The following is a 13,619-nucleotide window of genomic DNA, read 5'->3' on the forward strand; positions in this document are numbered from 1 at the left end:
TTCGGGTGCTCAACTCGAGATGTGTGATATGATTGCAGCACATTAACATTATATAGAACATTGTATAGGCAAAGAACAGCTATCAGTTGCCTAAATGGCAGCTGCACCTGCTCAGCACTGCCACCAATCACTTCTGAGCCCCTCCTGCCAAGCACATAGAAAACAGAAAACATACTTGCAAGTTTCTATGAAAGTTTGATTTAAGCAATTTGACTTTTATTACTCCTGATCTCCATAGAGCAGAAAACCCCAGTCTGCTCTCTCCTTTTGCTGTTACATCTCCTTTCTCATGCCCCTTTCAACTTTCACAACAAATAAGCCAAGAGTATACAGTCTACAAGGTGTACATTGCACAGCTCTGTTTTGAGCCAAAACCAGAAACTAATCTGTAGAAAAAGGAGAAACAACAATGTAATTATGATTGTATAACAGCAAGTACACTGACAGGGAGGCATGCAGAAGGACAATCTCTATCCTAACATCTTTTAGCTACAACTTCCTAAGTTAGGTAATGATTTTATACCTGAGTTTTTTAAGGGAAACAAGAGAATGCAGACACATCTAGGTGCATTGTCACCAGTTCTGCTGCTCTCTTAGGTTCCTTTCAGCTAACAATCACTAGTGGGAAGAGTAGATTGACATTCTTCATGCAAAGGGCACACTTTGCTAGTGTGTTGCAAAATGTTTGCTCACAGCAAAGGAACAGTGAGAACTGGGCAGGAAGACAGAACAGCAACAAAGAAATTAGCAAGATGACACAAATGTATCCATTTCAAAACGTCAACAGATAAAGACATTCTTACAGTAAAGGCTTATGCACAGCTCCAGCTCAGGCAGATTCACACCCTGAACCTGTGCCACTCACAACTGAAGAGAATGACATAAATTGAAATAATCTAGAAAATTAAAAGACAGCAAATAAGAACAAAAACCTCTCATAATACAAGATTAATGAAATAGGGCACTTGGTTTTGATAGCTAAGTATTCTCCAGTGTAAAAGCACATTAAATAGATCACTGACCTGCAACAGCTGAGAATACCCAGCTCATCTGATCTTTAGTTAACCAATCACTGATATTTAAGACATAAGGCAAATGAAGAAGAAATGGACGCCACAGTTTGAGTGAGTGGAAAAGACCAAACTACAGAAGTTTAAGGCACAGGGAAGGCTTTATCTAAAGAACCAAGAAGTAAACTCAGTCTTTCTTTCTACATCACCTATGAAAGAGAGGTAGCATCTTCTCATCCCCACAAAAATGCCATCCATGTTTCCAGACGACAAAATGAGAGGAGATGCAAGAAAGAGCACAGTGACAGAATTGTGCTAACACTTAAACAACACAGGGAGAAGCACATTCTGCAAGACAGTCCCTGAGTCATTGAGAATTTCATGGATTCTTACAACATTTATAGCAAAGTTACTACACAGAACAGTGGACATTTGCTGCATATCTGAATAAAACTTACACATTTATTCTTTTAACTAAGGCATGGAAAGGCAGAGTGTTTCACTTTCTTTAGGCAAAATGTCAAAATGGGTAACTGAACAAGAGAAAAAACAAAACCAACCAGCAATCCCATCGACTAATTAATACCTGTAAAGGCATTCATTAGCTTTGGGTTATTCAAAGTAAGTATTCCAATGCCATTGTCTTCTTTGGAAAGGTTGACGGATCCACCAGAAAACTGTTGAAGTTTCTTCTTTACCAATTCTTCCTCATAGCCATGAGCACCATTATACAGTGACAACCATCTCTGTTGTAGTATCCTTTTCTTTGTAGTCTGAAGTAAGTTCTTCCACAGAGGAAGGGCCATTTCTGGAAATACAGGGGGTGAGGGGAAAAAAAATCAGGAAATTTCCTTTGTAATCCAGTCCTCTGAGAAAGAGGGAAGTATGACAGCAGAAACTAATATAAAGGTGATACAATCATAACTGTTGACAAAAATCACTCCAAACTATATTTGCAAAAAATCTCAGTTTCAATCTACCCCCACAAAGTTAACAGGAGTTTTATGAAGTGATTTTAGTAGATAAGCCAGATATGAGCACCTTTTAAAATATTTCCTTGTAAAATTTACCAAAGAAGTATTTGTGTGCAGAACACAGAAGGCTCAAGAACTATAGGAAGACACTTACGTATTCCACTAGACCAATTTACTCTGTATTAACCTTCCAAACCCTCCTTCTCCCTTCCCTCTAAAAAAATACCAAGACCCCCAAACACCACACCTGTAACAGAGAAAAAATCCTATCAAATCCCACAGCCTTCAGTATCCAGATATCCTGCTTTTCTGTAAGCAGGTATTAGAGCAAGACCTTCCCACGAGGAATACTTAAGAAACATAAAAATTAGGAACTGAAGATCATTCTTACATTGAAGTCTGTTCCCCATCACCTAATTCCATTAACACAGTTGTCACACACCATCTTAAAACTAGTCTGCCTAGCCCCTGCTTTCTGCTATCTGCTTTTCCCAGTCATCCCAGTAGCACTTTGAGTTGATCTGTTTTGGGCACAGAATCTGTGTAGTACTCCAAAGAATGAGAAGTCTGAAACAGTATTATGCATTAAGCACCATACTTGCGTTTTATACAGGTAATAATACTTGTAAATTATTTCTGTGTACCAGTATACCCATGGCTTATTCCTCTGCTATTTCCACTCTGCAGTGTTATGACTGTAGATCAGGAAATAACAAGAAAGTACTTATCATATATTACTCTTCATCTGCATCTCTGCCTTAATTTATTGACTTTGGAAAAGGGTCTGCAGGAGAAAGTGGTTTACAAGTGACTTAAAAGAAACTGGGTAAAGCCTGAACTGGAAACAGCTGATCCGGAAATAAAGTCATCTTAGAAACCAATCAGAGTGGGAATCAAAAGAACCCCCACAAGACATGGAAAAAGGCTTGTTATTTTGCAATTTGATACAGTAGTCCTACCTTTGCCCCAACCTCCTTTTTAATGGGCTTGGCCATTCAGAAGACAAGGTATATGATCATTTTTTTGGTAACTGGGAAAAGACCTTCTTTGTTTCTGAATCATATTTGGCAGAAACAAGATACGTTCAAAATTGGCAAGCAGCTGTTGGAAAGTTTTTCCAAGGTGAACTCAGAACACAAACACATTCACTGAGACAGAATTTGGTGACAGCTATATTGTATGCTCTGTTCAGGGCATCTTACAGTTTACAGACTCAACATTTTTGAAAACATTTATTATATACACATGATCGAGTAAATGCATATTAAAAACCACACACCATTAGCTCCTAATGAAAAAAGTGAGCAGCCCTGTCAGGTGAACACTTATTTTGTCACTGGCTGTACCATCCTACACTAAACTTGAAAATGCCTCTGTTGGTGCAGGTATAGTCTTCATTCAAAGGGAGGAGGAGTTTGCAGAGCAACCACACTATGGGATGTGAAGGAATATGCAGCAATACCAGGCAACTGTGAAGAGCCATCTATGCCAGTAGATTCATACCCCTCCTGCCAAATTGCACCCACCAATACAACAGGATCTCATCACAAGCTCAACACAAAGAAACTAGTAAGGCCTACACAAATCTATGCATTATAAGGTCATCTACACTGGAAAACATAGAGAGATGATTTTTTAATATCTATTGACATACAAGGCTTTGATCTGTCACGATGAACTTTTCCGAAGTGCAAAACTAATAAAACTAATTACAAAATTTAATCAAGTTTAAAATCTCATTGAACACAAGATTCATTACTACATAAAAAACATTCCCCAACTGCTGCTGCACCCAAACACTCCATCTATGCACATTCTAATATTCTGCAACACTTCAGCCACCACCTTTCAGAGCTTTAAAGTTTTATTTAAACAGTGAAAATGGGTTTCTAAAGCTCATTTCTCCACTAATTGATTCTTTTTATATTCAGGTTCTCAAAAGAGAGACAGCCTTCCGTTTTCTCTGAAACATCAGTAGTCATTCCTCAGCATATATTAATGCAATAAAACTTTCCATCCAACTACTAGTTTTCGCTCAGAAGAGAACAAACATTAAATACATGGACAGTGCAGGCTTTCTTTGCAAAGTGCACCTTGAACAATTAGCTCCCAATTTTTAATTAATACAAAGTGTCCCCAATTCTCATAAGAAAACAGACAAGCTGGAATTCTCTAGGAAGCCCTGACAACTGGCTTGAAAGCAAAGAGGAGGGGGAAAAAAAGGCTGCTCTGCTAACTTAACCCCTTGCTGACTTAAACTTTTTTCATGACTTTTATAACTACTGAATTTCTCACAACAAGAAATACACTGAGCAAAACAAACTTAAGATATGGAAATTTTATTCCAATGAAAAAGGAGTCTGTCATTTTCAACTGCGTGGTTATATGCATTAACAGCTCTTTAGTATTATCACTATGGTAATAAAGAACAGCAGCAAGTGCGGGATTAGAAAACAAATTGGACACCACTGCCTGCTGATCATGACTCATGATTAATGACTCATGCAAGGTATAATCTTTGAATTATTTTCTTTATAACCATCTCCTACAGTACCAGTCAGTGCCCAGTACTTTTTTTAAATAAAAATAAGATTATTTTAACAGCTCAGTCTGACTGAGCTAACCACTGAGGAAAAGCATGGTATTTAAGCTAGAGTTCTCTCAGTCTAAAGGGATTTCTGCTGACATCTGACAAACAACATCCAAAATTTCAATCCGTACAGAACACCCACAATCCATTGCATGACTGAGATTGATTATTTTTGCATTTTGCGTGAAAGCAGTCAGAAAGAGATGTTGCAGTAATACTTACAATGTTGTAGGACCAGCCAAGAGTTATTTATTAACACTAAAATTTTCAGATTTTCAGTTTAACATAATCACATCTATTTATACATACTTACAGAAATGGAGTCTTAGTCTAATTTTAAAAAGGCAACATGCTATACCCATTAACATCTGAGCAAATATAGTTTATGCACAGTTCCTACAATGAAAAAAAAGAAAAACCTGACAGTACAGGAATAACAGTGGTCAATTAGCATCTTTTAAATGTTTTAAGTGCTATAGCTTTACATATCACTGGTGTCACCTAAGAGAGAAGCCAACAGTGTGGACATCAATAGTTGTTCATTCCACAGTTATTGCACCTCTTATATCAAACAACAGTTTAAATCCCATTTGGCACTCAAGTGGTTTTGTAACACCCTTGCCTGTGGGGTAGCCGACTGGGTTAATATGAACACATCTAATGCCAGCATTTCAGTACAAAGGATTTAATGACACACCTTATGCAAGAGCAGTACATGTATCTACATGCAGACACTCACAATCTATGTATTTTTATGCATGCAGATGTATCAGAGGCCTTCCAACAGCCTCTGGTAACTGCCTAGTTAAAATTCAGACCTCACAATGTTAATAAAACATAGTAATAATAGGGATAATACCAACATCAGTACTCCCTAACTGAGCAGATTCATTGGGAAATTGCTGAATCTTGAACAAGGGTATTTGCCCTGGCCATTTACCACCACTCTGTTGCAACCCAAATTTTTCTCGTAACACATGATGCATCAAACAGCAACCTCCAGCAATGCTTCCAGTTGCAATTGTCACAGAACATAAAGATATCTTGCCAAAGCAAAGGGTAAGGGCTGTAGATAGCAACTTTCTAGATGGGTAGAAGAACTGAGACAAACCAGAGAACTGAATCTTGGGAGCTGTACGCTCAAACAAGAAGCACTGTACTACACAGCAAGTTAAAACAGCAAGTTAAAATACATGAACAGGGAAAATTCCAGTTCAAAAATGGTGTCTGAATTATTGACACAAGTCAGGGAAAAAGAAAATGGGGAAAAAAGATGCAGAGATGTGTTTTCAATACATCAGGGAAATAAGCATGCCCTTTCATCTGGGGCAGGATGTGACAGGTGTGATGTGCAGATATAGATACTGGAAAAAAACCCCATCAGCTGAATTTCTGGGTTTGGATGAAGGCATACTGAGATTAAGCATAACAGAAATAAAGGCATTCAACAGACAAAATCCACAAAAGAAATCTCAGGGATGAGAAAATATTTAAATGGCATTAAAAAAACTATTAGAAAGGCACATTTGTGACACTGCCAAAGGCATCAAGGTCACTTGGTCTTGGAAGAACAAGAAAACCTGACTTGATGAAGACCTTTGGCAGCTGCAATTTCAGCGACAAGCACCGAAGTGCAAAGACAGGGAAGCAGGGTTAGAAGATGTGAACTGATGATAATGATATGATTCACAAGACAACCCTGTGTGGGTGTCTTACCAGTCACTTTAGAAGGCATTCACGTGTACTAGGGAGCAGTGACCATGACCAGCAGATGTTCCTGCAGCGGCCAATGAATGGAAAGCAAGTGGTGCCCTGCTACTGAGGGCTGGCACAACTGACCCTATAGCATGAAAGCAGATGAAAAAGCACAGTGATGGAGAAACAAAGCACAAAAATAGTCCATCTGTATAAAAAACAACAAAAAAAAGTAGGTTGAAAATAAGTGAAAATAACAGCAACTGACTGTAACTGGGGACAGTGGGCTGGTGGTGATTATGGGGGGGGGAAAAAAATTCTAGTGTTGGACAGAGAAGAGATTCAAAAACAAAAAGAGGCCAGCTTGGTCTCACAGTGAAGAGTAGTCACTAGACCCTGTCTTCAGACACAAGAAACGTGTAGTAGGGAGGACTCACACACAGGATTACTCTGTTGCTTGTCACCACCCCTCACCTGAAGGTTACAGAGCCCTCCATCTACCTCACCCACTTATCTATCTCTCTCTACTTTCCTTCCACGATGCGTGGGTTAGGTTAACTTAAACACCTTGTCCAACAGGTTCTCCCACTCATAATTACCAGATGAAGCAAGCTGAGGGCAATCACCTCTCTAGCTGGCTTTCCCACTGCTGAAAGCAAACAGTGAGCAGATCCTTAAGCATGCTAAGGGATCAGCAGCAGAAAACCTACTGACAAAACATGATTTACAAATACAGAAACTAAACAAAGCTGAGAAGGTGAGGAAATTCTGCCTCCCCAACTAGGGGACTGATCCCTTATGCCTTTCTCAAAATGTCGTGGCTCTCAAACTTGCTGAGCCCTGTTCAAATTGTTAGTATATTGTCACTGGTACTTGCACTGTAGACAAATTAGATGGGATCAACAGTCCCTCCAGTTCAGCAAGAATTTACTTTAAAAGCCCTCTGACTCCTTTAAAAACAGGCTTTAAAAGTAGCTGGTATTATAAAAGACAAGTTTTTAGTATCTGTATTACTGTTGAGAGAGCAAATTATTTGGGCCTCCTAGTTTCTAGATGTTAGCACTAGAAACAATGTTTATCCATCCAGAAGCAGAGAGAACAAGAAGTGAGAACATGTCCAAATTAACTAACTGAGATGGATCAAATAATGTATCTGTGAAATAAAAATAAACGAAGAGAAAGAAAAATCTTTTAACACTGTAAGTAAAAGCCCCTCTTGTCTGTGGTTTCAGTTTTAAGCTGGCTGACCATTTACACCTCATTTCTGCTTTTATCACTCTTTTTTTTCTTGTTATTTTCATTGTTTCTGAGCAGCCAAATTCTGGGGACAGCAAGCTATGGTTTTCCAAATTACTTGTTCTTTGTTTAGTTTTGTATTTTTTAATGATCCCTGCAGGCTAGCGTTTAGATGTGAATTGTCTCTCTGTCCCTAAACAATTACATTCTCTTTTAATCACATTTTAATTATTTTGAAGAATAGTAAACAAATCGTAAAGAAACGTACTGAAGTCCACAGAAAAATAATGGCATTTAAGGATGCAAAACAGCTGACAAAGGAAGCTTTTCCATAAATACAGATGACACTACCTAGAAACATTTGATTTTGGTCCCACGGTGAGTAAAAGATCTTGAGTTTCACAGCAGAGGGCAAGAATACATTATCTTCTGCAAAACGCACTCAGGCCCTTTATTTTTCAATGCTTTGATCTGAAGAGGTTCTCTTCACACCTGTCATCAAAGGACCTTTTACAGCAGTGACAGAAAACTCTTTTAAGTACATTGCCCACTAGGCATGTTTTAGAGACCTATAAGATGAGCAGATGCACAACTTCACAGGAACGGAAACAACCACAACCAACCCACCATTTGCCTTTTGGTCACCAAATCCTAAATCATAAAAGCATGAATTCAATTCTAGCTGTAACCACAAATACTGATGCTTTCCCAATGATTGCCTTGAAAAGGGTAAGTTTTGTAATCAAGAAGTGTTCTGAATTCAACTTAATACACTGTTCTTTGCTACTGCTCTCCTTACCACCACCACCATCACCCACAAACGCTCCTGCCGACATCAGCAAAACTATATCCTGAATTGTCCACGATTCTCCTGTCCCCCTTAACAGCACTGGGAACTAGCAGCACTGGGAACTAGCAGCACTACACCAGGACTGCCTGTCACCTGCTTCCTTGGCTCCACACACTGAATTTCGGAAAGCAGTGGCAACCTCCCTGCACGGTATCACCCTGGGAAAAATGTGAAGACTCAAGGGACCGAGGGGTGGAAGCTACTTCCCCATCCCCAGCATACACTTCTTGCTGCTGACCTTGTGCGATGCCAAAATCCCGACCAGTGCGCTGTTGCACCTGGTCTGACCTAAGGAACCTTTTCTAACACTTTTTTTTTTAATTAAGCAAAATGACTTATGTTAGCTCAACCGTCGAGGCATGGCTCAGCGCCGAGCAGGGCAGAAGTGGGCAGTGACCGGCTGTTCCCAAAGCGAGACCCGAGGTGTCAGGGCTAAGCAGAAGCACCGGCGACCTCTCCAGCACCATCTGGACGAAACCACCTCGCCTCTGCCCCGGGCACCCCGAGGCCTGGCGGGGACCAGGGCGCCCCGCCGCCGGACCCCTCGTCAGCCCCATTTCACCGCAGAGGCCCCCTTTTCCCCAGAGAGCCGCGGGCGGCCGGGCGCTGACCTGGCCCGGGCACTGACCTGGCCCGGGCACTGACCTGGCCCCGGCGCTGACCGGGCCCCGGCGCTGACCGGGCCCCGGCGCTGACCGGGCCCCGGCGCCGGCGGAGCAGCGGAGGCGGGCGGTGCGGCGGGGAAAGGGCCCCGCCGGGAACCGCTGCTGCGGCCTCCGGGCCGGGCCCGCAGCCGCCTGCCCGCGTCCTGGGCTCAGCGGTATCGGGGCAGTCCCGGGCCGAGCTAAGGGAATTTAAAGCTTATTGAGCCCTGGGAGCTGACTTGGGGCTGGCAGAAAAGGTCTCCATACCACATCCATAGAGGGGTGACCCCAAGCACCGAGAGCTCTGCCTAAATTTGCGTCGTTTGCCGCAGACGATGATTGTTATCTCCTAGGTTGCTAAACACTACGTAAGCAGGTCGTCATTATTGTTGTTTCCTGCACCGATCGCCTCCATCTCTGAAAACCAAGCCCTGTGTTTCTATCCAAGTCAGTGTAATTAAAGATCCTTGTTTCTCGGGTGTCTCAGGACACGGTCTCGCCTCAAGTCGCTCAGCTGGGATCCGAATCGCTGCCGGGGGGATCCAGCCTGCAGCGGCGGGGCCCCCACTTGCTCTGGCTGGTGTTGCGCAGCAGGCAGAAGAGATGTTAGCTCCCTGTCCACGTCCCCACAAGTAGAGACTTGGGCTCCCCATTTTCACATCCATCTATTTTACCTGTCAGCCTAAGTGGGAACTCTTTCCCGCTGTCCTGTTCCTGGCCGCTGTGCCTCCCCGGCTCCAGGTGCCGCTCACCTGTACCCAGCTCTGGCAGCTGGGCCAAAGTGCTGAGCGAACTACCCTTGCATCAAACTGTAATTGTGTAAACTTGAGGCTGGCATAACGTGGCATTGTCACACACAGCCCTGCCCTCGGTTTCCTTCCTTGGAAAAACAAATGCCAGCATCCAGATCAAGGGAAATAAATGGTTTCAATGAAGATCGCTCAGTGCTTTGCATATTCAAAGCGATATGCTATGAGCCAGTCTTTCTCTCTGTGTCCTTGTTAGTACACATACATAAGATGAGTCTGTTTTAAGTATTTGCACCATGGCTGAAAAATGTATCTGGAAATACATCTTCTCCACCTCTATTAAAGCTGTTTTTCAACCCACCTATCAATACAGATGTTCAAAAGTTGGCTTAGTTGATTAAAAATTTTGATTGAATATGTAGAGGATTTCAATTAATCATATATTTGGAAAAACGAAATTTTTGCAAGCTGAACAGATACTTTCAACTTTGTGTTGTTCAGAAAATCGAGAATATGAAATATTCAGGTCCCAGGCAGTGCTATCTTTATACAATAGAAGGGTACATTTCCTTATTACAGCACTTCCAGTGTAAGCAGAAATATTGCAGCAGGCAGGCTTGCCTCTTATTTTCCTCTTGGGTTCACAAAGAATTTTTCCAGTAGGATTCAGCCCTGCATTTGTGTCCGGAAAACCTCAGTAACGAGTGAAGCAGCTCTCACCAGGTCCTGCTGCAAGGCCTTGTCCTCTTTCGGAGCGGAGCGATGCCCAGGCACGTCCCACTTCGGTCAGAAGCAGAGGAGGGCGACGGCGGCTGGAAGCTCGTGGTTTTCCAGGTAACATATTGCCACCTAGCAGCGCTTGGTGGAAGTAGCACAAACCGGACCGGCAGATCCGTAAACCAGTTTGCCTCATTTTTGGTTTCATTGCCTTGTGCCATATAGGACATGATGATAAGACTAGGATGCACTCAGAGTGAAGAATGAGGACTGTAGGAAAATGAACAGGTGGGTGGGTTCATCATCGAAAACAGACACTAAAGACCAGACAGGCTGTAACTTTCAGCAGGACAGTGACTTGTCCCTGCATATTTGACTAAACAATAAGAGAGAAAAAGAAAGAAGAGAGAAAAAATGTACAATCCTGAAAAGTTGCTTATTCTTATTCTTGCAAATAATTCCACTGATTTCAACAACACTTTCTCCTTGCATTGCTGAAGCAGTACTGACCTAGGAGAGTCAGGTCACCCCCTGAATTATAGAGAATGTGCCCCTTCCCTGTCGCTGACCCAGAAGCTGGCAACAATGTACTGGCTAAAAGAGCAATGCTTCACTTTCAAATTCAAGGCTGCCAGACTGAAATATTGAATTCCAATAGATACAGAGCTTCTGGGTGCTATTTTTACAAATTCCTTTCAGAGCAATGGAACAAATAGATGACAGATCTGGGCTTAGATCTCAGGAATTATTGGATACTAACCAACACATAACCCCACAGTCAGTTCATAAAGGGTCGCTTGACTGTAATTTTTAGGAGGCAAATATCATCAACTCTGTATGGAAATGTGGCAGGCTAAAGGATGGTGTAACATATACTCCAAAGACTAGACCCACAGAAAAATGCAGACACATGCATTCTATTCCTAAATTTCTGAAATCTTTCTAAAATTTAGATTTCTGGATCCAAAATCAGTGGTATTCAGTTTCTCCTTACAACCTAACCCTAGAGGCTCCCAAATCCCATGGGTGCCTGACAGCTGTGATTCATGGGAAGAGACAATTTATATCAGGTTAGCTAACAAGACCACCACCAACCCAGCTGTCTCTCCTGTCCTCACTGCAGATATCTGAAATACCCCAGAGCTGCCGCAGCTTTCTAAATGCAGCCCCGCATGCCACGTTACATTTGGTTTGAATTTGTTAGGCAGGGGCTGGCTGGAGACAGGGCAGTCACCGTGAGTATCTCAGAACTGCAGCCTTATCAGTACTTGTATGTCAGCTCGTCCTCCACTTCATGCACCAAAGCCAGTGTGCGAGACTGGGGTTATTTCTCACACGATATTCGATCACTGGATGTGTCTGCAAAGGGCTCAGCTCTTCCCAGGTAGCTCCATACCCATCCTATCGCCATGTGTGATTTTATGTTCTCTGTCCATGTTATTTAAGAATCTCCTCCTGCAGAGCTGAATCCGAGCTCCAGCAAGGTATGTCTGGAAGATGAGGTAAAAGAAACACCTGCCTCTGTAGCACAGCATGGGAAGTGTCACTCATGCCCTCTTCTGCCAAAGCAAACCAGCTCATTTCTCTGGGGGAGGTGCTCTGATCAGGAGGCTGTGGTGTATTCTTGGGAAGCTGAGGGAAAGGAGCCCTGGCCCCTGTGCCAAAAGCTGTTTCTCTTGATAAAGCATAATGAAATATTCATCAGGCCAGAGAGCAGGAGAGAGGTTCAGCATGGCCACAGCTTGGTGCTTGCTCACACTCTCAGTGACTCAGCAAATACTGAGGTATTTAAACATTAATAGCTACTTAAGTTAGTGTATGACTCTATGGTCTCGAAGGTCTTTTCCAACCTAAACTGTTCCATGTTTCCGTGCCATATAGGGCAACTTGAACAGGTAGGATGAAGTGTGTTCTTGCTCTGCAAAGTCCTGTCTGGTTGCAGCTCACCATGGGAAGAGTGGGCTCGGTGCAACCAAAAAGGGCCATCAGGCCCCTGCCACGTGCTCTCACCTTTCACTTCAACAACACTGTAATTTGATTAGATACTAATTTTCTGATAGAAAATATATACAGTACAAAAATATGCTTGTGTGTAGTGTACCATCCTACACAGGATAAGATCTGGTTTCACAAGACAAAATACCAGCCCACTTCCACTGGGAGGTGGTGGTCCCACACTTCTTCCTTCTCCTTCCTGGGTGTGAGAACCAAGGGTGAGCCAGCGGAGCTCACAAACTGGCAGGAGACTTTTAGTTTCTGTTTTGATTCCAGGGCTAAGGACCAGCTTGGCTTGCTGCTGGTGGAGCCTGAGGGACACAAAGCAGGGGAAAGAAGATGGAGGAAACTAAAGGAGGAAGACCATCCTGTTTTAGCAGCACTGAGTTATCAAATGGGCTCAGTTGTATTATTAGTTCTGACTCTCCCAATGGCTCTCAGGGCTTTGCCGATTTGAGGGGAGGAAGTGGGTTAGAAATACATGGCCCGGGGCAAAGCTGAGAGGTGCATGACTGGGTCCCCCTGTTTTGAGGGGACAGCCAGCCACTGGGACAGGCTAATTGTACTGGAAAACTCCACCCTAAATCTCTTTGAAGATCTGCCTTTCTTTCCTTCACTTCCTTAGGCCTCTTTTGCTACTCTGTTCCATAAAACTTTCAGGAAAAAAATGCATCCTTTTCTCCAAGAGCATTTGAATCACACCAAAGTAGGCCAGGTGATAATTGCACACCACATTGTAGTGCTGCTTAAATGTCAGATGTTAATTAAAGCCTTTCCTGAAAATGGGTCATTAATTAGGGCAAATGCAGCCATTCTTTATGGATTCTAAGTAATCTGTGAGTAAAAGCATTATTTCAACACCGGTATTGAAATTGTTAATTTTTATTTGTCTGAGGTGTGTTTGTTATTGAAAGAAAAACAAGTGAAAAAAATTATAAGTCTTTGAACTTATTGTTCTTTCTTTCAAAGACAGTTTTACATAAATATTTTGGCACAAGAATATTCATGCATACACACATTGCAATAGGAACATTTCAGTATTAGGTCCAGATGTCTCTAGCAGTTGTATAACCTTGGTAGGAATGCTTAAATGCTGTAGATATTAAATACAGCTCTGACCTGCAAAAACAGCCTGTTGTGGCACTTCACTTGTGTCTTT

General features: G+C 42.3%; 1 protein-coding gene and 1 long non-coding RNA gene across 10 annotated transcripts in view; one reads left to right on the top strand and one right to left on the bottom strand.

Annotated features, from left to right (window-relative positions):
* ECHDC1 (ethylmalonyl-CoA decarboxylase 1) overlaps nt 1-10,547 on the bottom strand; it is a 44,963-nt gene extending 34,416 nt beyond the window's left edge. For 2 of the 9 annotated variants that reach the window (XM_042017372.1, XM_042017370.1), the window contains exons 1-2: nt 10,469-10,547; nt 1,597-1,818 (exon numbers count right to left, since the gene is read on the bottom strand). In XM_042017372.1, coding sequence (XP_041873306.1) covers nt 1,597-1,816 — 220 coding nt within the window. In that variant the 5' untranslated portion in view covers nt 1,817-1,818; nt 10,469-10,547. Of the gene's footprint in view, nt 1-1,596; nt 1,819-7,856; nt 8,840-8,983; nt 9,133-9,266; nt 9,413-9,673; nt 9,840-10,468 lie in introns of those variants that run through there. The other 7 variants (XM_042017375.1, XM_042017377.1, XM_042017378.1 and 4 more) reach the window with 7 other exon arrangements.
* Nucleotides 10,493-13,406, top strand: LOC121659370. Its single transcript, XR_006014300.1, has 3 exons — nt 10,493-10,582; nt 10,691-10,753; nt 12,737-13,406. It is a non-coding gene; the product is annotated as an uncharacterized LOC121659370 (long non-coding RNA).
* The last annotated feature ends 213 nt before the right edge of the window (nt 13,407-13,619 follow it).

Source organism: Corvus kubaryi, unplaced genomic scaffold (genome assembly GCF_017639235.1).
Source record: "Corvus kubaryi isolate FWS band 111438036 unplaced genomic scaffold, C.kubaryi_AGA036_p1.0 split3-73, whole genome shotgun sequence".
NCBI lineage: Eukaryota > Metazoa > Chordata > Aves > Passeriformes > Corvidae > Corvus > Corvus kubaryi.